The sequence below is a fragment of the Salarias fasciatus genome, chromosome 6 (assembly GCF_902148845.1).
Source record: "Salarias fasciatus chromosome 6, fSalaFa1.1, whole genome shotgun sequence".
NCBI classification, from domain to species: domain Eukaryota; kingdom Metazoa; phylum Chordata; class Actinopteri; order Blenniiformes; family Blenniidae; genus Salarias; species Salarias fasciatus.
Genome location: NC_043750.1, coordinates 39,759,882 through 39,774,751, shown reverse-complemented (window position 1 = coordinate 39,774,751; position 14,870 = coordinate 39,759,882). Strand labels below are relative to the sequence as shown.

Below are 14,870 nucleotides of genomic sequence, written 5' to 3'. Positions count from 1 at the left end.
CATCACCTCCTCCTCCAGTCGAGCTTCCAGCTTATATTTCTGTCTCCATTCAGCCGTTTTTCTTCTGCAGCTGGAATAAAAAGAGTGAAAATGGTCATTGAGGGACTTTCTAAACCGCTCACTGTCTCCTGGAGCTTGTCATTCCAAACCGGTTCATCTCCAGACAAACTGAAAAGAGCTGAGGTTGTGTGAAATGTTGTAAATCAGTGACTGAATGTGTGTTTCTACCTGGATGAGTCTGGAGAGATGGCTGTGCTTCTCCTCCATCAGAGCCTCCTTTTGCAGACGGAGCTCCTCTCTCAGAGAAGCCATGTCTGCTTCCACCTCCTCTTCTCGGAGCAGCCAGCGCTGAGCCCACTCTGACACACACTCTGACACACACTCTGACACACACTCTCTCCTGGTGTGGTGGGACGCCGGCAGCTTCCTGACCACAGCCTTGTTCTCCTCCGTCAGCTGGGCCACTTGCTGCTGGTGTCTCTCTTCCAGGAGGTGTTTGGCTGCGAGGGCTTCTTCCAGCTGCTGCTCTTTGTCCTGCAGCTGGGAGGCCATCAGCTCTGGCTGCTCTCAGCCTGCTGGGTCTGTGCAGCCTCTTTCAGAGAGGTGACTGCTGCTTTCAGCTGGCTGATCTCCTCCTGGTGGTGTTTCTTCAGGCTCTCTTCTTCAGCAGCCAGCCTCTCCTCCCTCGTGTGCCATCGAGCTTCCCAGTGTTTCTTGCTGTCCAGCCTCATTTTCTCAGTGAGGACCTTCAGCTGGCTGCATCTCCGCTCCTTCAGCTCTCTCTGCCACAGCTTCTTTCAGCTGCCGATCTTTTTCCTCCATCAGCTGTTTCTGGGCCTCGAAAGCTCCTGCCTTTAGTTTAAAACAGAAAAAAAAAGAGTTTTGTTCATGACATTTTGTGAAACAATGAGCTGTATACTTGTGTTTTCATTCTAAACAGAAAGCTCTCTCACCTGTCTCTGGTTCTCCTCTAAGCTGGCCACGGAACACTAAAGTCCAGATAATAGGACAACGCCTCACGCAGAGACTTTATCCGTTGGGACTGATCCCCTTGGAGGTATTCAGCCTTTCCAGACGTTTTCCTGCCTTGGTTCTTACTCTCCATGCTGGAACAAGCACTTACTAAACACCAGGAACTCATGAAATACGCTGCTGGCTAGATGAGAATAACTACAAGAATGAACTCCAGATTGGAAATGTGATGTTTGGATTGCTTTCTATTGTTGGACGGTTTTAATATTATATTTGGGGCAGATCTGGCAACCTCCATCAGCTGACAGCAGACACCTCAGGCTGTGTGAGTGACAGTGCTGCGGAGCTGGACCGGACATGCATGGGCACCCAGTGTGAGGCCGGTGTAATTTGGTTTTGAGTTTTCCAACCTGGCGTCAAGAAGAAGCTCCAGAGTTTGGCTGTATTTCAAACGAAAAGATGAAACCTGTAGCGGAGCCAGAGTGGGGTCAAGGGGACGGTCACCCCAGGGCCCACAAGGTCATAGGGCCCCGTTTCATGTGATGTGTTCACATTTACTTGTAAATAAATTATTATAATAAAATGTGCAGTGTGTGCCAGAAGGTATACCATATTACAACTGTCCATGAATGCATCAGAGCTGTAAGACAGCACTGATTGGCTGTGCAGCGTTAATGAGTTTTTTCTTTGCACTTGATCTGAACTCTTTGGAGGGAAGTTAAACAGTATGCTAAACACTATGCTAGCCGGTAGCGGTACTACCCAAAACCTAACATCGGAGTCACTGGTGAGTCAGTGAAACCTTCAAAAATATTATCTTTATCAGAATGCTGTGGTCTTAAACACCTGCCTATTTGAATGTGCCTTGTGATGCCCTCAACTATAAGAGACCGCCGAGTCTATTTTTTCTTTCTAATATACGTGAATTCCAAAAGATATAGATAGCTGTGTCTATATCTATCTGAATAGATTGTGTAATTTTAGACCAGCTGTGTTCATTTTATATTTAAGCTGTATCAAAGATGGTACAGATTTAGCCAGTGAGTTTTTATCTGAGTTTTCAGCACCATGGACAGCGGACGCTCTGAGATTGACACCTGTCAGGCCGCATTTGTTCGTGTGCGTGCGTATGTGTATTTGTTCTTCAGAACAAGTTTGTGAACTGGTTTGTGACTTTATTCTGCTTTCTGAGGCATATAGGTTTGCTTGGCTCAATAAAAGTGAGCATTCGTGTGTTGTTTGATGGCAGCATGAGGGATTGTTTGAATGGTAAAATTACTGTCAAAAGGGCCCCTCCCCCCCCTCTGTACTGAGACCACGCTCTGCCTCTGGCTGCTGGGAAATGATAAACAAAGAAAGGTCAAGAGAAAAACAAACACATCTGAGTGTTTTTTTGGAACTATGACTGATGAAATAGGGAGAATATGTGACATCCACCCATTCATCCTCTACTGCTTCATGTACGGAGCATGAAATGGAGCTGGATGTGATCTGAAGCCACAGCTCACCAAATAAAAGACAGAAAAGTCACAACTGCACGAGGAGAATATGAAAAGTTCTTACAGAGAGTGGCCTCCAGGCCCAGATGTTCCTGTCCACCAGGAGGAAAGTGCAGAGTCACTGTGAGGCTCTGTCTCCACCTGCTGCAGCGTGATGGAGGCGGAGGCGGAGCTGCAGTGTCCAGCTGCAACCAGCAGAGGGCAGCCTGCTGCCACACACACGCACACACTGTGTGTGTGTGTGTGTGTGTGTGTGTGTGTGTGTGTGTGTGTGTGTGTGTGTGTGTTCTTGTATTTCTATCCTTGTCGGGGCCAAATGTCCCCACAAGGATAGCAAAACGTGGAACGACGTGCCTTGTGGGGACCTTTTTCCGGTCCTAAGTAGGAGAAACAGTGTTTTCTTGACCATGTTGTTGTTACTGAAAAAAGTAAAAGTGCAAAAACATTTCTTTAGGGTTAGGCTTTGTTGTGGTGTGGGTTAGGGTTAGGGTAAGGGTCAGGGTTAGGGGCTAGACATGAATGGGAGTCAATGGACGGTCCCCACAAGGATAGAAATACAAGACTGAGCGTGTGTGTGTGTGGTGTGTGTGTGTGTGTGTGAACTTTGACCCCTGCCACTTCCTGGATTGCGTCCTGTGTTTGGGTCAGGCGGTAGCCATGGTGACGCTCTCACATGACAGTAATGTAACCTGAGCCGCTCTGCAGGTCGGACAGGTACAGACGCTCAGTGGAGGCGGCAGGTGAGAGAGGAGGAAGCACAGACAGAGAGAGAGAGAGAGAGAGAGAGAGAGAGAGAGACGGGAGAAAAGGAGCCGAAAGGAGGAAAAAGTCGGAGGTCATGGAGGCCGAGGTGGAGGAGGAGGACGGGACGTTCACCAACATCTCCCTGACGGACGATCCAGGTACAGCTGCTTTATTCTCTGACCGCTCAGAACCGGCTGGGGGTTCAAAACCCTCAGTGAGGTTACAGTTACTGAAGGTCCAGTGACTTTAATGGACCCGTGGCGCTGCAGAGCTGCTGTCTCTCTGTCGGTCCTGCCTGCTGAGAGGCAAGCTTCCTCCTGAGTTCTGATATGGAGACGCTCACATGTGGCTTCTCTGACTGGTGAGGACATAAGCCGGTGAAGCTTGTGTTGCAGTGTGTGTGTGTGTGTGTGTGTGTAAGAGGTGTGGCTCCTCATAAAGCCACACACACAGCTTTCAGTTTGAACTGAAGTCAGCTCACTGCTGATCAGCTGATGGGTTTATCTCTCTGTCTGCTTCCTCCCTTCTAGTTAGGGCCGATGAAGCGGAATGGGCCGATCTGTGTATAGTTTGCATGTTCTCCCTGTGCGAGTGAGAGATTTGTTTCAGCAGAGGTTAATGTGAAGCAAGTTAGGCTCATGAGTGAGAAACAAGGCGAGAGACAGAGAGGAGAAACCTGCAGAACCAGGACCAGGCTCAGAGGAGGAGAAACCTGCAGAACCAGGACCAGGCTCAGAGGAGGAACTTCAAATATTTGCTATTTTTATCCAGTTGTGCAAATTCAACCAAATATCTTGCAACGCGGACAAAGACTTCTGACCAAACTTTCTCCGATTTCTGAGACTTTCTGGTCTTGTTTGTGCAACAAACTCAAAGGACCGACGCAGCTTGACTCCAACTGAAACACGCTTCTGATTCACATTTCTTCTGTCTCCAACTCGAGGTTTGGTTGTTGCTGCTTCTCCAGACCTTTTCAAGTTGTTTCTGCTCTTAAAGTGATCAGATGAACAAACATCGTGTTATAATCATTCATTAATCCATCTTCTGCTTCGCTTCAGTCAACACTGACAAAACATTTCTCAGGAGCTAAAATCTTTAGTTTTTTTCATATTTTGATGGAAGTATTTGAAGTTTGTGATCAACATGTTTCCAGATTTAAAAAAAGAAAGAAAAAATGTTGCAAAAATGGAAGCAGCACTCTCTCTCTCTCTCTCTGTCTGTCTGTCTGTCTGTCTCTCTCTCTCTCTCTCTCTCTCTCTCTCTCTCTCTCTGTCTGTCTCCCCCTGTCGGTGTGTTGCGGTACTGCCTCTACTGTCGCTTGGTGTCCAGCTGTCTTCCTCCTCTTCATCACCATCACCACAGTAATCTCATTACACCCACACTCCGCTAAAAGGAGAAGATATTTTCTGAGATTAGGTGAGTTTTTAATCTCTCACATTCCCGCTTGATGTCTCGTGAGGGTAAAAACAGAGAGAAAAATAGCAGCTAGCTTGTTGTGATTTCAAGCTAAAGCTGCAGGAGTTAGCTTCTGACAGCTCGCTTCACCCGACCAAACAGGATGAAATATATATTTATTATCTTCTTAGTGTGAATTTTAAGAGATATGTGAATATCTGCGACGTGAACTAGATATTTGATTTCAAACGGGCTCCATTCACTGCGGCTTCATAGGCGTGGCTAGCTCCGAAGCTAGTTAGCAAACATTGCTAACGGACCTGGATCCATTATCGGACACGTTGGATGCGCGTCAGAAGGCTTGTTGTCGGCCTGAGGACCGGCGGTAGGCCCGGCCTTCTTCCGTCCGCACGCCACAAACACCGTGCTGGATCATAGCATCGCTCACTGGGCCTGCTAGATTACACTGTTACCTGTCAGTGTAGTGGTTTTTATCCAGGATGACCTGCTGGTCAGAGAGCATCACTGTCTGGGTGGGTCTGACACACACACACACACACACACACACACACAGGAAATAAAGTACCAATTTTCGTCTTCAGATGTTTGTAACACGACTTTCATTCACATTTCAAGACTATATTCCTAGACAGTTTATTAACCCTCTCTGTTTGAGCTGCATGTTCTCCCTGAGCCCACTTCTGCTTTTCCAATGCTTTTCATCTCATCCGGGTTAATCTCACCTCCATCCTCGCTGTTTTCCAAGTCCTCAAAGCTCAAGAGGACAGCTAAGCTGTCAGTGAGTGTGCTCACCCTGCCACGGGCTGACGATACAGTTCGTGTCCTAGCAGAGATTCTCTGCATTCCTGTTTCCACATTAATAAGACATAAGGCTGAGAGAGACAGCGGCCGCAGCTCTAAAGGTCGACCATCCTGACATCCCATAACTGTAACCTGCTTCATGTGTGTGAATCTTCACATCCCGCCTGATATTTCCCAGCAGCCAGCAGAGCAGGGTTGGATTACCGATGGTTATAATGTTGTGGCTGATGGGTTTCTCTCTCTCTCTCTCTCTCTCTCTCTCTCCCAGTGGACTCTGGACCTGCAGCCCTGTATCCCACCCAGGAGAGCGACCTCTTCATCATGAACTGCGACATCGACGGTGCGTCCGCTCTCTGCCGGGAACACTGACAGTGTGGAACAGTGTTTGACTGTGTGTGTGTGTGTGTGTGTGTGTGTGTGTGTGTGTGTGTGTGTGTGTGTGTGTGTGTGCTGCAGGAGACGTGGAGAACCAGGTGGAGATGGAGGAGAAGACCCGGTTAATAAACCAGGTCCTGGAGCTGCAGCACACTCTGGAAGGTAACACGAGCGGACCGGAGTCTGTGCCATGAAACGATGTTACATTTAAATAAACAGAGACACAGAAAGTGGCTGAAATGATTTTATCAATGACTCCCAAATAAACAAATCCCTAAAGGCTGATATGGTAATCTGATGTCAGTGAGATCTGTGTGGATGGTGTAGCGTCTAACCGTTCTCCTCCGGTTCGCCGCCGTCTCAGACCTGTCGGCCCGAGTGGACGCCGTCAAAGAGGAGAACCTGAAGCTGAAGTCGGAGAACCAGGTCCTGGGTCAGTACATCGAGAACCTCATGTCGGCCTCCAGCGTCTTCCAGACCACCGACACCAAGAGCAAGAGGAAGTGATCCGGGGAGGAGGAGGAGGAAACCCGGCGGAGGTTCTCCGCTTCCCCACTTTCTGTTTCAGTAACCTGGAGTGACTCTTTCCTGCCGACTCACTCATGTTAACCTGTAGAGTCGATGCGGCCCGGAGCCGCTGGTCCACGGCGAGATGTCTCCTCTAACCTCTTCATGTTCCGACCCAAAGGTTTCTCCTTCCCGCTCTGTTTGTAAAATAACGTTTCGATCTGATTTCCTGGACTCAAACTGACCCACTGTGCTAAAAACCAACCCCAGCGTCCCGACTGGAGCTCATTCATCTGCCTTTCAGTTCCTTCAGTTTCATTTTGTGACGTGTTTTTGTGGAAGAGTTGGGAGTCAGAAGTCGCAGGAGGAAATCAGTGTTACAGAGAATCGAGTATTTAGACGGCATGTTTGCATCGTATATCGAGATCGTTCAGCATATCTAATCCATAATCCCTGGATGCAGAAGATTTAAATCAGTGTTTGTTGGTACCTTTAGAAAGCACAGAAACAGGAAGTCGTTAAAAGTAGAACATATTAAAGGAGGAAGTCGTATTAAAAGAGGGTCTGCTGTGCTCCTGTTTTAGTTTTTGCTGAATTTTAAAGTGAGCTGTGTCATTTGACACCAGGATTAATTCAGAGAGTTCACAGCCTTAAGTCTGGAATGGATCTGCAAATATCTGCAATTTGACACCAGCCTCGTGGTCCTCCAATTCTCATTGTCAACAGCGTCTTGTAATTTGACATCAGCCTCATTGCCTCGAAAATATGATCAGTTTCCTGAAGAGGGATGACTTAAATGTTACGATTTAATGCTTAATCTGAATATTTAATCCACTAAGATCAGAACTAGATGAAGAGTTTTGTCAGTTTAGTGTGAAAACGAGGCTCAGCGGGCCGCTTTTAATCCGACTTCTGGTTTTCCTTCCGTTTGTAAACCCTTTAAAGTGAGAGCTGAGCGTGGATCCTCTGGTTCCGGTTCCTTCCATCTGGGGAGCAAAGCGGGGGGGATGAGGTTCGAGAGGCTGGCTGTATATGCTGTAATTTATTCAAGTTATTTTGATATTTTTTAACAGTTGTAAAAAGTATTTTGCCGTTTGTGTCCCGTCTACACGCATCCTGCTACCGTCTCCTTTCTGTGTGGAGAAACTGCACCTCTGCCTTTAAAGATGAGTTTTGTTTGTTTTAATAAAATCCTAATATCCTAAGATCCGTCTCACTGAATCAAACTTCAGGCTCTCTTTTTTTTTTTTGTATTAAATAAGTTTTATTTTTCCAAGAGCAATGTACAATTTGCAAACAAATGTAAACGGGGGGAGAAATCTGCCACCGTCTGGCCAGAGGGTGAACTACAAAAGCCCGGAGCCGATCAGAAACCCGAACAGAAAGTGCTGTCTTCCTCCAGGAAACCGGCCGACGTGAACAGATCCACGCAGAGCCAAGGCATTCAGACAAAACACACACACACACACACAAAAAAAACCCCAAACAATCCCTCATTCTGAAGCGACGGGTTCTGGGGTTTAGCGATCTGCTGAAGCTGCCCCCACGTCGGGGTCGCTCCAAAACACTGAGAGGAAATCTGTCTGCATGATGAATAAAATAATGATCAATAAATAGAGCTGTCAGTGCTAACTGCATTAGTTGGTGAAACTCCATAAAAAAAACAAAAAACACAGAAAAGTAATTGATGCTCGTCACAAACGACCTAAAATCTAAACCGAGCATCTTTTTTCTTCATTTAAAAAACAAAAAGAGGTAATTTTTAGCTCTAAACTGAGGCGACTTGTTCAGATGAAACGCTCCTGCGGTCTCAGGATTCGTCCGGAACGTTCTGTCATCCCGGAACGCTGAAGAGCGCCGTCTTCAGGCCAGTTCCGTTAAACAAGGACAGAAGGAGGGGAGAGACACGTGCACGCGCACACACACACGCACGCAGAAATAGACGGGGGTGAAGCAGGACGGGGAGGGGGCGGGGCTTATCAGGCTGGGTGGATGTGGGGGGGGTTTGGTGTATTTCAGGCGTATGTTTGGAGGGGGGGGGGGGGTCTCGGGGTGGAGATAGACTTCAGACTGCAGGAACTCTGGTGATGGAGCTCCACAGCGAGGGGGGGGTTGGGGGGGGGACTGCAGGCTACCGGCTGGTTGGAGGGAGCTGCTCCTCCTCCTCAGTCTTTCCGTACCCTCCTCTTCCTCACGGCTTGTTTGTGGCTCTCCTCGGCCGAGTCTCCTCCCTCCTTCACCTGCAGGGAGAAACACGCCGTTTAATACCCCCGGTGACCTGAGGGGGGCAGTGTGGAGCTGTACAGCTCACGTGTTTATTGATTCATTTATGGAGAAAAGTCAAAAAATAAATTAAGTCTGAAAATATCAATAATGAAAACAAAGCTAACTTTAGAATTAGAAATAAATCCATTAAAAATGAAAGGAATATTGTCAAAAAAAAAAAAGGTTTTTGTATGAGTCCGGTGTGTTCTGTTCATGCACCGACTCGCTGTGTTCGGTGACATTTTACAGTTTAGCCAATAATCAATACGATCAATAAATACTCCCCGTGGTCAGAGGAAGTGTGTCTGCTTTGTGAGCTCAGAATGAATATTCAGGACGGTCAAAACAGATTCACCACAAGTACTACAGAATGAATGAATGAGTGAATGAATGAATGAGTGGTGTTGCATCCATGAGTGTCTGCGGTGATCCAAGCTCTGCAGTATCTTCTTCTTCTTCGACACCAACCTGGTCTTCTGATGTTCTCTCTGGAGCTTTGCTCTCCTCCTCTCCCTCCTCCTCCTCCTCCTCTTCCTCCTCCCCTTCTAGATTGTCCCTGTGTTTCCAGTGTCCTCCTCTTCCTCCTCCTCTTCCTCGGCCTCCGCTGCTTCAGATAGGATGAAGAAACGAGACATTAGTTCAAATGCTGAAGAGTGTGTGTGTGTGTGTGTGTGTGTGTGTGTGTGTGTGTTTACCTGCAGCCGGTGCTTCTGCAGCTCCCTTGTCCTCCTCGTCAGCTGCCGCCGCCTCTTCCTCCTCCTCCTCCTCCTCCTCCTCTTCCTCCTCTGCGTCAGCTGGAGGCACCTCCACCTTCTTGTACTTGTACTCATCGTCTGGTTTCTGCCACACAAACAGGAAACAGGTCGTCCGGTTCATCATGAGGCCCCGGCCGGCCGGCGCGGCGGTGTGTCGGTCGGTCCGTACCTTGGGCCAGCAGAAGAGCACGGCGAGTCCCACCGGCAGGCCCACCGTCAGGATGTAGATCACCCAGAGCCACGGACGCTCCTCGGCGGCGATCATCAGCTGAGCGAAGATCCCCGGCTGGAAGAAGTCAAACCGTCAGCACCGGGGAGGGGGTCTTCCAGGGGAGGGGGGGGGCGCTGAGGGCCACTCACCTCGTTGGCGCTGGCCACCAGCTTCTTCAGCCCCCAGCTGTCGGAGGCCCAGCGGTCGGCCACCTCCTTGTGGGAGGTGATGATGAAGTTGTCGAAGTAGATGTCAGAGGTCATGGACCACAGCTCCAGGCCCAGAGCCCTGAAGGGGGTCATCCTGAAGGGCTGCAGGTCCTCGAAGTACTCCGGGTTGATGATCTTCCGTGGCTTCCAGACTCCCTGGAGAGAGAGAGAGGCAGAGGACAAGAAAGCTTTCAGAGGAAGAACCTGGGCAGCCCTGCCCTGTGGGGCTGAGAGAAAGGCGTTGATCTGATGGAGAAGGGACTCAGACCGGGTACCTGGTAGTTGGGGTTGTCCACCAGCGCAGGCTTCCACTTGCCCTTGTACAGCGGGTTGTTGATCATGGGGCGTTTCCACAGGCCGCAGCCGGGGGCGGTCTCGCAGGCCGGGTTGGGGATCTGCGGCGCCTCCCACTCGCCGTCCATCTCCTCGTCCCTGTGGACACGGAGGACGGCGCGTCAGCAGACAGACCGGCGCACTCAAACACCGTTCGAGGACAGGCTGGGGGGGGGGGGGGGGGGGGCGTCTCTACCAGTCCTCGGGCTTCTCGGCGCTGGGGTCGGAGATGAACTCGGACTCGTAGTCCAGCCAGCCCTCCGGCTTCAGGGCGTCGGGGTCCTCCACCTTCACCGGCGCGTCCTCGTCCCAGTCGTCGGGCTTCACGGCCTCGGGGTCGGGGATCTTGGCCCTCTCGTCCCAGTCCTCCGGCTTGGAGTCGTTGGGGTCGTCGATCTCCTTGGGGGGGTTGACCGGCGGAACCACGTCCTCCAGCAGGCTGCCGCGGCTCACCTGGGACTGGTCGATGAACATCTCGTAGCTGTTGTCTGGATTCAGGACTGACACCAGAAGGAAACCAGAAGGAAACTGTTTCTGACTTCTGGAAAGAACTGGAGCATTCTCACTCAAGTAGAAAGACTGAAACACTTTTTGCATCCTAACTGGAAGACGCTGACTTCTATTTGTCACAGTTTAACTTTAAACCTGGAGAAAGTGACGTGAGGAGTTCCCCAAGGCTCCATCCTGGGCCCACTGTTCAGGTGTTAAATGTAAGCGGGACCGGGATGCTTCCACCCAATCAGAACGTCACAGATCTTTATCTTTGCTCTGCTCCTCGCCAGCTGCTGTGCGGCCACACACCCAGCGTGTAGAGGTGAGTCTTCTTGTCGGTGTAGAACTTCTTCAGGTCCACGTCGGCCCTCTTGGCGTGCTTCTCCTCCACGTCCTTGTTGAGCGGGTTCCGGTGGCGGAAGATGAAGTGCAGCTTGTAGTCCTCGCCGCATTTATCCGGTCCGAACATGATGGTGTAGGGCGTGCGGTCGTGAAACTGCTCCTGCAGAGGAGAACCGGTCAGCCCACAACAGACTCAGAGTCCAACAAGCAAAAATACGCCGAATTTCGGATATTTGATGATGAAATGAATATGTTCTTGAACACACTGACCAGGTTGAGATTTCCGCTGTCTGAGAGCAGTTTGATGTACGCTCCGCCGCAGTCGATGCCATCCTGGAAGTTCACCTCGTACCTGCAACACACGGCGCCCGTCAGGCCCCGACGGTGGTCGTGTCGGAGTTTAAAACAGACGGAGTGTGAGTCTGAGCGGGTGAGGGCCTCACTGGACGACCAGGGGCTCGTCCTGGAAGACGAAGGGTTTGTCCAGCAGGGCGGCGATGGCGTGGTGCTTGGCTCGGGACTTCAGCACCAGGCCCAGGTCCCCGGGAACCTTGTTCTCCTTCAGCTGCTCCACGCTCCACTTTCCTACAGGAGACAGGAAGCGATGGCGCCACGCAAGATAATCATGAACCCGCTGCAGCGTCTGGCCGAACGTGAACATTTTCATCAAATTTTTGAAAATTTTCAGGATTCTCTTGCATTTAACATCCTGCATATTTTTGTTTTAATTTCCTTTGAGTCATTCTGAGAGAAAAGTGCTCTAGAAATATAGTAGACACACTGACAGAGAGAAGAGCCACAAACCGTCGTATTTGGCGATGTCGTCGTCGGCGTCCTCCTTCACGGTTTTAGACTGCTGCCACCTGCAGGGGATCACAGCACATTTACGCTTTCTGACTCGGATAAACACACTCCGACTGACCGGTGTGTGTGGAAATGTTCCACTCAGGAAAGCCACAACTCACTTTCCACACATCGAGTTGAGTGTTTTTTAGTCAAACTTGAAGGTGTCGCGTCATCAAACCAAATAAAAACCTGCTAAACGTTTTTCTTGGGATCTTGAGTTTTGTCCAAAAGCTTAAAGTGAATCAGCTCTGCGCACATCCAGATCCAGTTTTAATTTAAATATGGAAACAGTCAAGTTTATACTTCAGACAAACATGTTTGAAGGTTTAAAGACATTAAAAAAGTGTGCAGATTTATCTAGATCCATAAACTGAGTATTGTGAGGATCAATCACAGCCTGATCTGTCAGTCCCACCAGAATAAAAGGAATCCACAGTTCACCTGCTCAGTGATCCGTCGTCAAAGGTTTCTGCGAAGTACACGTCTCCGGTGGGGACGGGCGTCTTATACGTCACCTGGACACACACGAAAGGATGAAGCGAGCTCATGAAAACCAGCTTTTCAACACGTCGAGTCGGCTTTTTGATGGACCGACCTCGAAAGACATGTCGGGTCCGGCTGCGTCTTTCCCGCCGGTCTCCTCAGGAAGCTCTTCGTCCGTCACTGTCGCTTCGTCCTCCTCCTCCTCATCCTCGGCCATCAGCACCTGCATCTCCTCCTCGTCCAGGCCCAGCTCCTCGTCGTCCAGGTCCAGCATGTCAGCGTCCGGCTGCTCCTCCATGGACGCCGCCGCCGCCATGGCAACCAGGGAGGAGAGGAGCAGCGCTCGACACACCCAACCTCCGTCCAACTTCATCTGCAGGAGGGAGCAGAGGGCGAGGAGGAGGAGGGGGAGGGGAGGAAGAGGCAGGTGTGAGAAGGCAGTTTATTTATGGAGCCAGTGTGTGTGTGTGTGTGTGTGTGTGTGTGTGTGCTGGAGTGTGGTGTCAGTGATATAAATAGAGCGCGGTGTGTAAAATGATGAAGGGATGAGTGAGTGAAGTGATGGAGGTCACATTCATTCCCACTAGAAGCCTTCACATCGTTTTCTCTCTTCTTTTTCTGAAAATCCTTGACAAAAAAATCCTGCAATCAGAACTTTCCTCTGCTGTTCCATGTTTTGTTTCACCACCAGATGAACCACTAAAACCTTTCTACTTCCACACGCTTCCTCTCCCGCTCTCCAGCCCTGCGCTGGCTGAATGAAGCAGACCAGGTGCTGAGTAATGCTTCCTTTCAGTTATTGATCGGCTCATCGCGAGCGGCAGGAAATGAAAGATGGCTGCAGACGGCTCAGCGGCACGCTTTACCCCACATCTCATCAGGGAGGAAGAGTAGGAGGAGGAGGAAGGAGTGATAACAACATGATGAAGACCTAAACCTGCAGAGCATAAACAGGGTTTCCACTTTGACTGGATAGGTGATGAAAATTTGCTTTAAAGATATTGAATTACAACATTTGATTATATTTTTTGATCAAAATGAATTTCAATAAAGTAACATGTTTTATGCCAAGGGCAGAGGAGCGAAGGAACAACTGGAATGCTGGGAATTCTACTTCTTCTTCTTCTCCTAGAACTGCTGCATTTTTGACGGCCTAAACGTGCTCAGACTTGCATAAAATTAGCACACAGGTCAGTTGTGGCAAAAATGTTGATGTTTTGTGGGCCAACTGCAATTTTCACTGTGGGCATCCAGTTTCACGTTTCAGTGTGAAATTTGCATTCTAAATCACGATGGGAAACTTTGACCCCATTGACACAATGTCTTTGTTTTCTTTATAAACTGGAAACTCTGTGTCAGTTTCTCTCAGAGTCTGTCTGAAAATCTTGATGATTTTTTTTAATTTCATATAGAGTTCAGTGATGACAACTTTTATTTATTCCGATTTTGTAACAGCTGTGAGCTTCACCAGCCAGCATGCCAGACTCAACCAATAATGTGTTCATGGTCAATCATTTGGACAACATGAGCATTTGAGTTGTAATAAAGCCAATAATAGCAGTAATTTTCATGAGATTGAGGATTTCCCAGTGACCCCCAGATGACCTGTCAAGCAGGGCTAAACGGCCACATCTGGCCCGCGGGCCTTATGATGCAAGATCTGCGCTCGGTGCTAAAGCATAACATAAGATTATCCGATGAATTAACGATCTTAAACAAGTAGTACACATATTGAACAGACGCTGATGCTAAAGAAAAAGGAAAAAAGATTATTCGTTTTGGAATAAAATGCGAGTTGATGTGTGTTTTGAAGCCGCAGGTATGAATGAATGAATAGCTGTTAGCATGCTACATTAGCATTGATGGAGAGGCGGCACGAGCACACATACGAACCTTCACACCTTTCTCCTTCTAGTACAGGGAATAAAGATTCGTCGATTCAAACTGCTTCAATAAAAACAGAAAGAAGATTTAATGATTCCGGCCCGCGGGGATTGTAGCCGGGATCCGGAGGGGGAGGACCGCGGAAGAGCACCGTTATGATCCGGAGGGGGGGAGGGCCGCAAGTTGGGAACAGCCCGAGTAACGGAGAAACACCGCGCATGCGCATTCTGAGCGCTAGTGGTGCATTCAAGAACCACTAAAGTAATGGAGAGGGTTTCAGAATTGGATGCGAATGTCAAATTTATCACAATTTCAGATGGGAAGGGAAACAACTTATGTAACAGCAGTAAATGAGCCATTTCATGCAAGCTCACAGAGGTAAATTAGAACAAATATGCACATGAAAAAAACAAACAGTAAGAATTGATGCAGTTACGTAAATCTGATAAATAAATGTAACACGGAATTTATGTAAAGCAACAAAAATTTGATTATAACCATCAAAATTAGGCGCCTTCTGGAGTTCTAAAAGAATTCTGGAATTAGTCCTCGAATGCAACACAATATCCGACTAATTTTCAAAACAAAAGCTTTGATGCTGATTTGTCAAAAATAATAAAACTAATAAGACAAAGCAAACAAAAGGTGATGGTAGAGAGATTTTCGGGGGGTCATAAGAGGAGCAAAAACAACATAAAATACGAATAAACACAAAAATTAACCACTTTTTCGTTGC

The 14,870-nt window shown here is 48.6% G+C and overlaps 1 protein-coding gene and 1 pseudogene across 2 annotated transcripts; one reads left to right on the top strand and one right to left on the bottom strand.

Moving 5' to 3' along the window:
* Positions 1-3,212: 3,212 nt before the first annotated feature.
* On the top strand, positions 3,213-7,532 carry scoca (short coiled-coil protein a). Of its 2 annotated transcripts, none has more exons than XM_030094439.1 (4): positions 3,213-3,373; positions 5,701-5,772; positions 5,889-5,969; positions 6,172-7,532. In XM_030094439.1, the coding sequence occupies exons 1-4, from the start codon at positions 3,310-3,312 to the stop codon at positions 6,312-6,314; spliced, it is 360 nt and encodes a 119-aa protein (XP_029950299.1). In that variant the 5' UTR covers positions 3,213-3,309; the 3' UTR covers positions 6,315-7,532. The 2 variants fall into 2 exon arrangements, with proteins under 2 accessions (XP_029950299.1, XP_029950300.1); XM_030094440.1 differs by lacking the exon at positions 3,213-3,373 and adding an exon at positions 4,501-4,631.
* A 146-nt stretch (positions 7,533-7,678) lies between these two features.
* Positions 7,679-14,319, bottom strand: LOC115390534 (calnexin-like; annotated as a pseudogene).
* Positions 14,320-14,870: the final 551 nt, after the last annotated feature.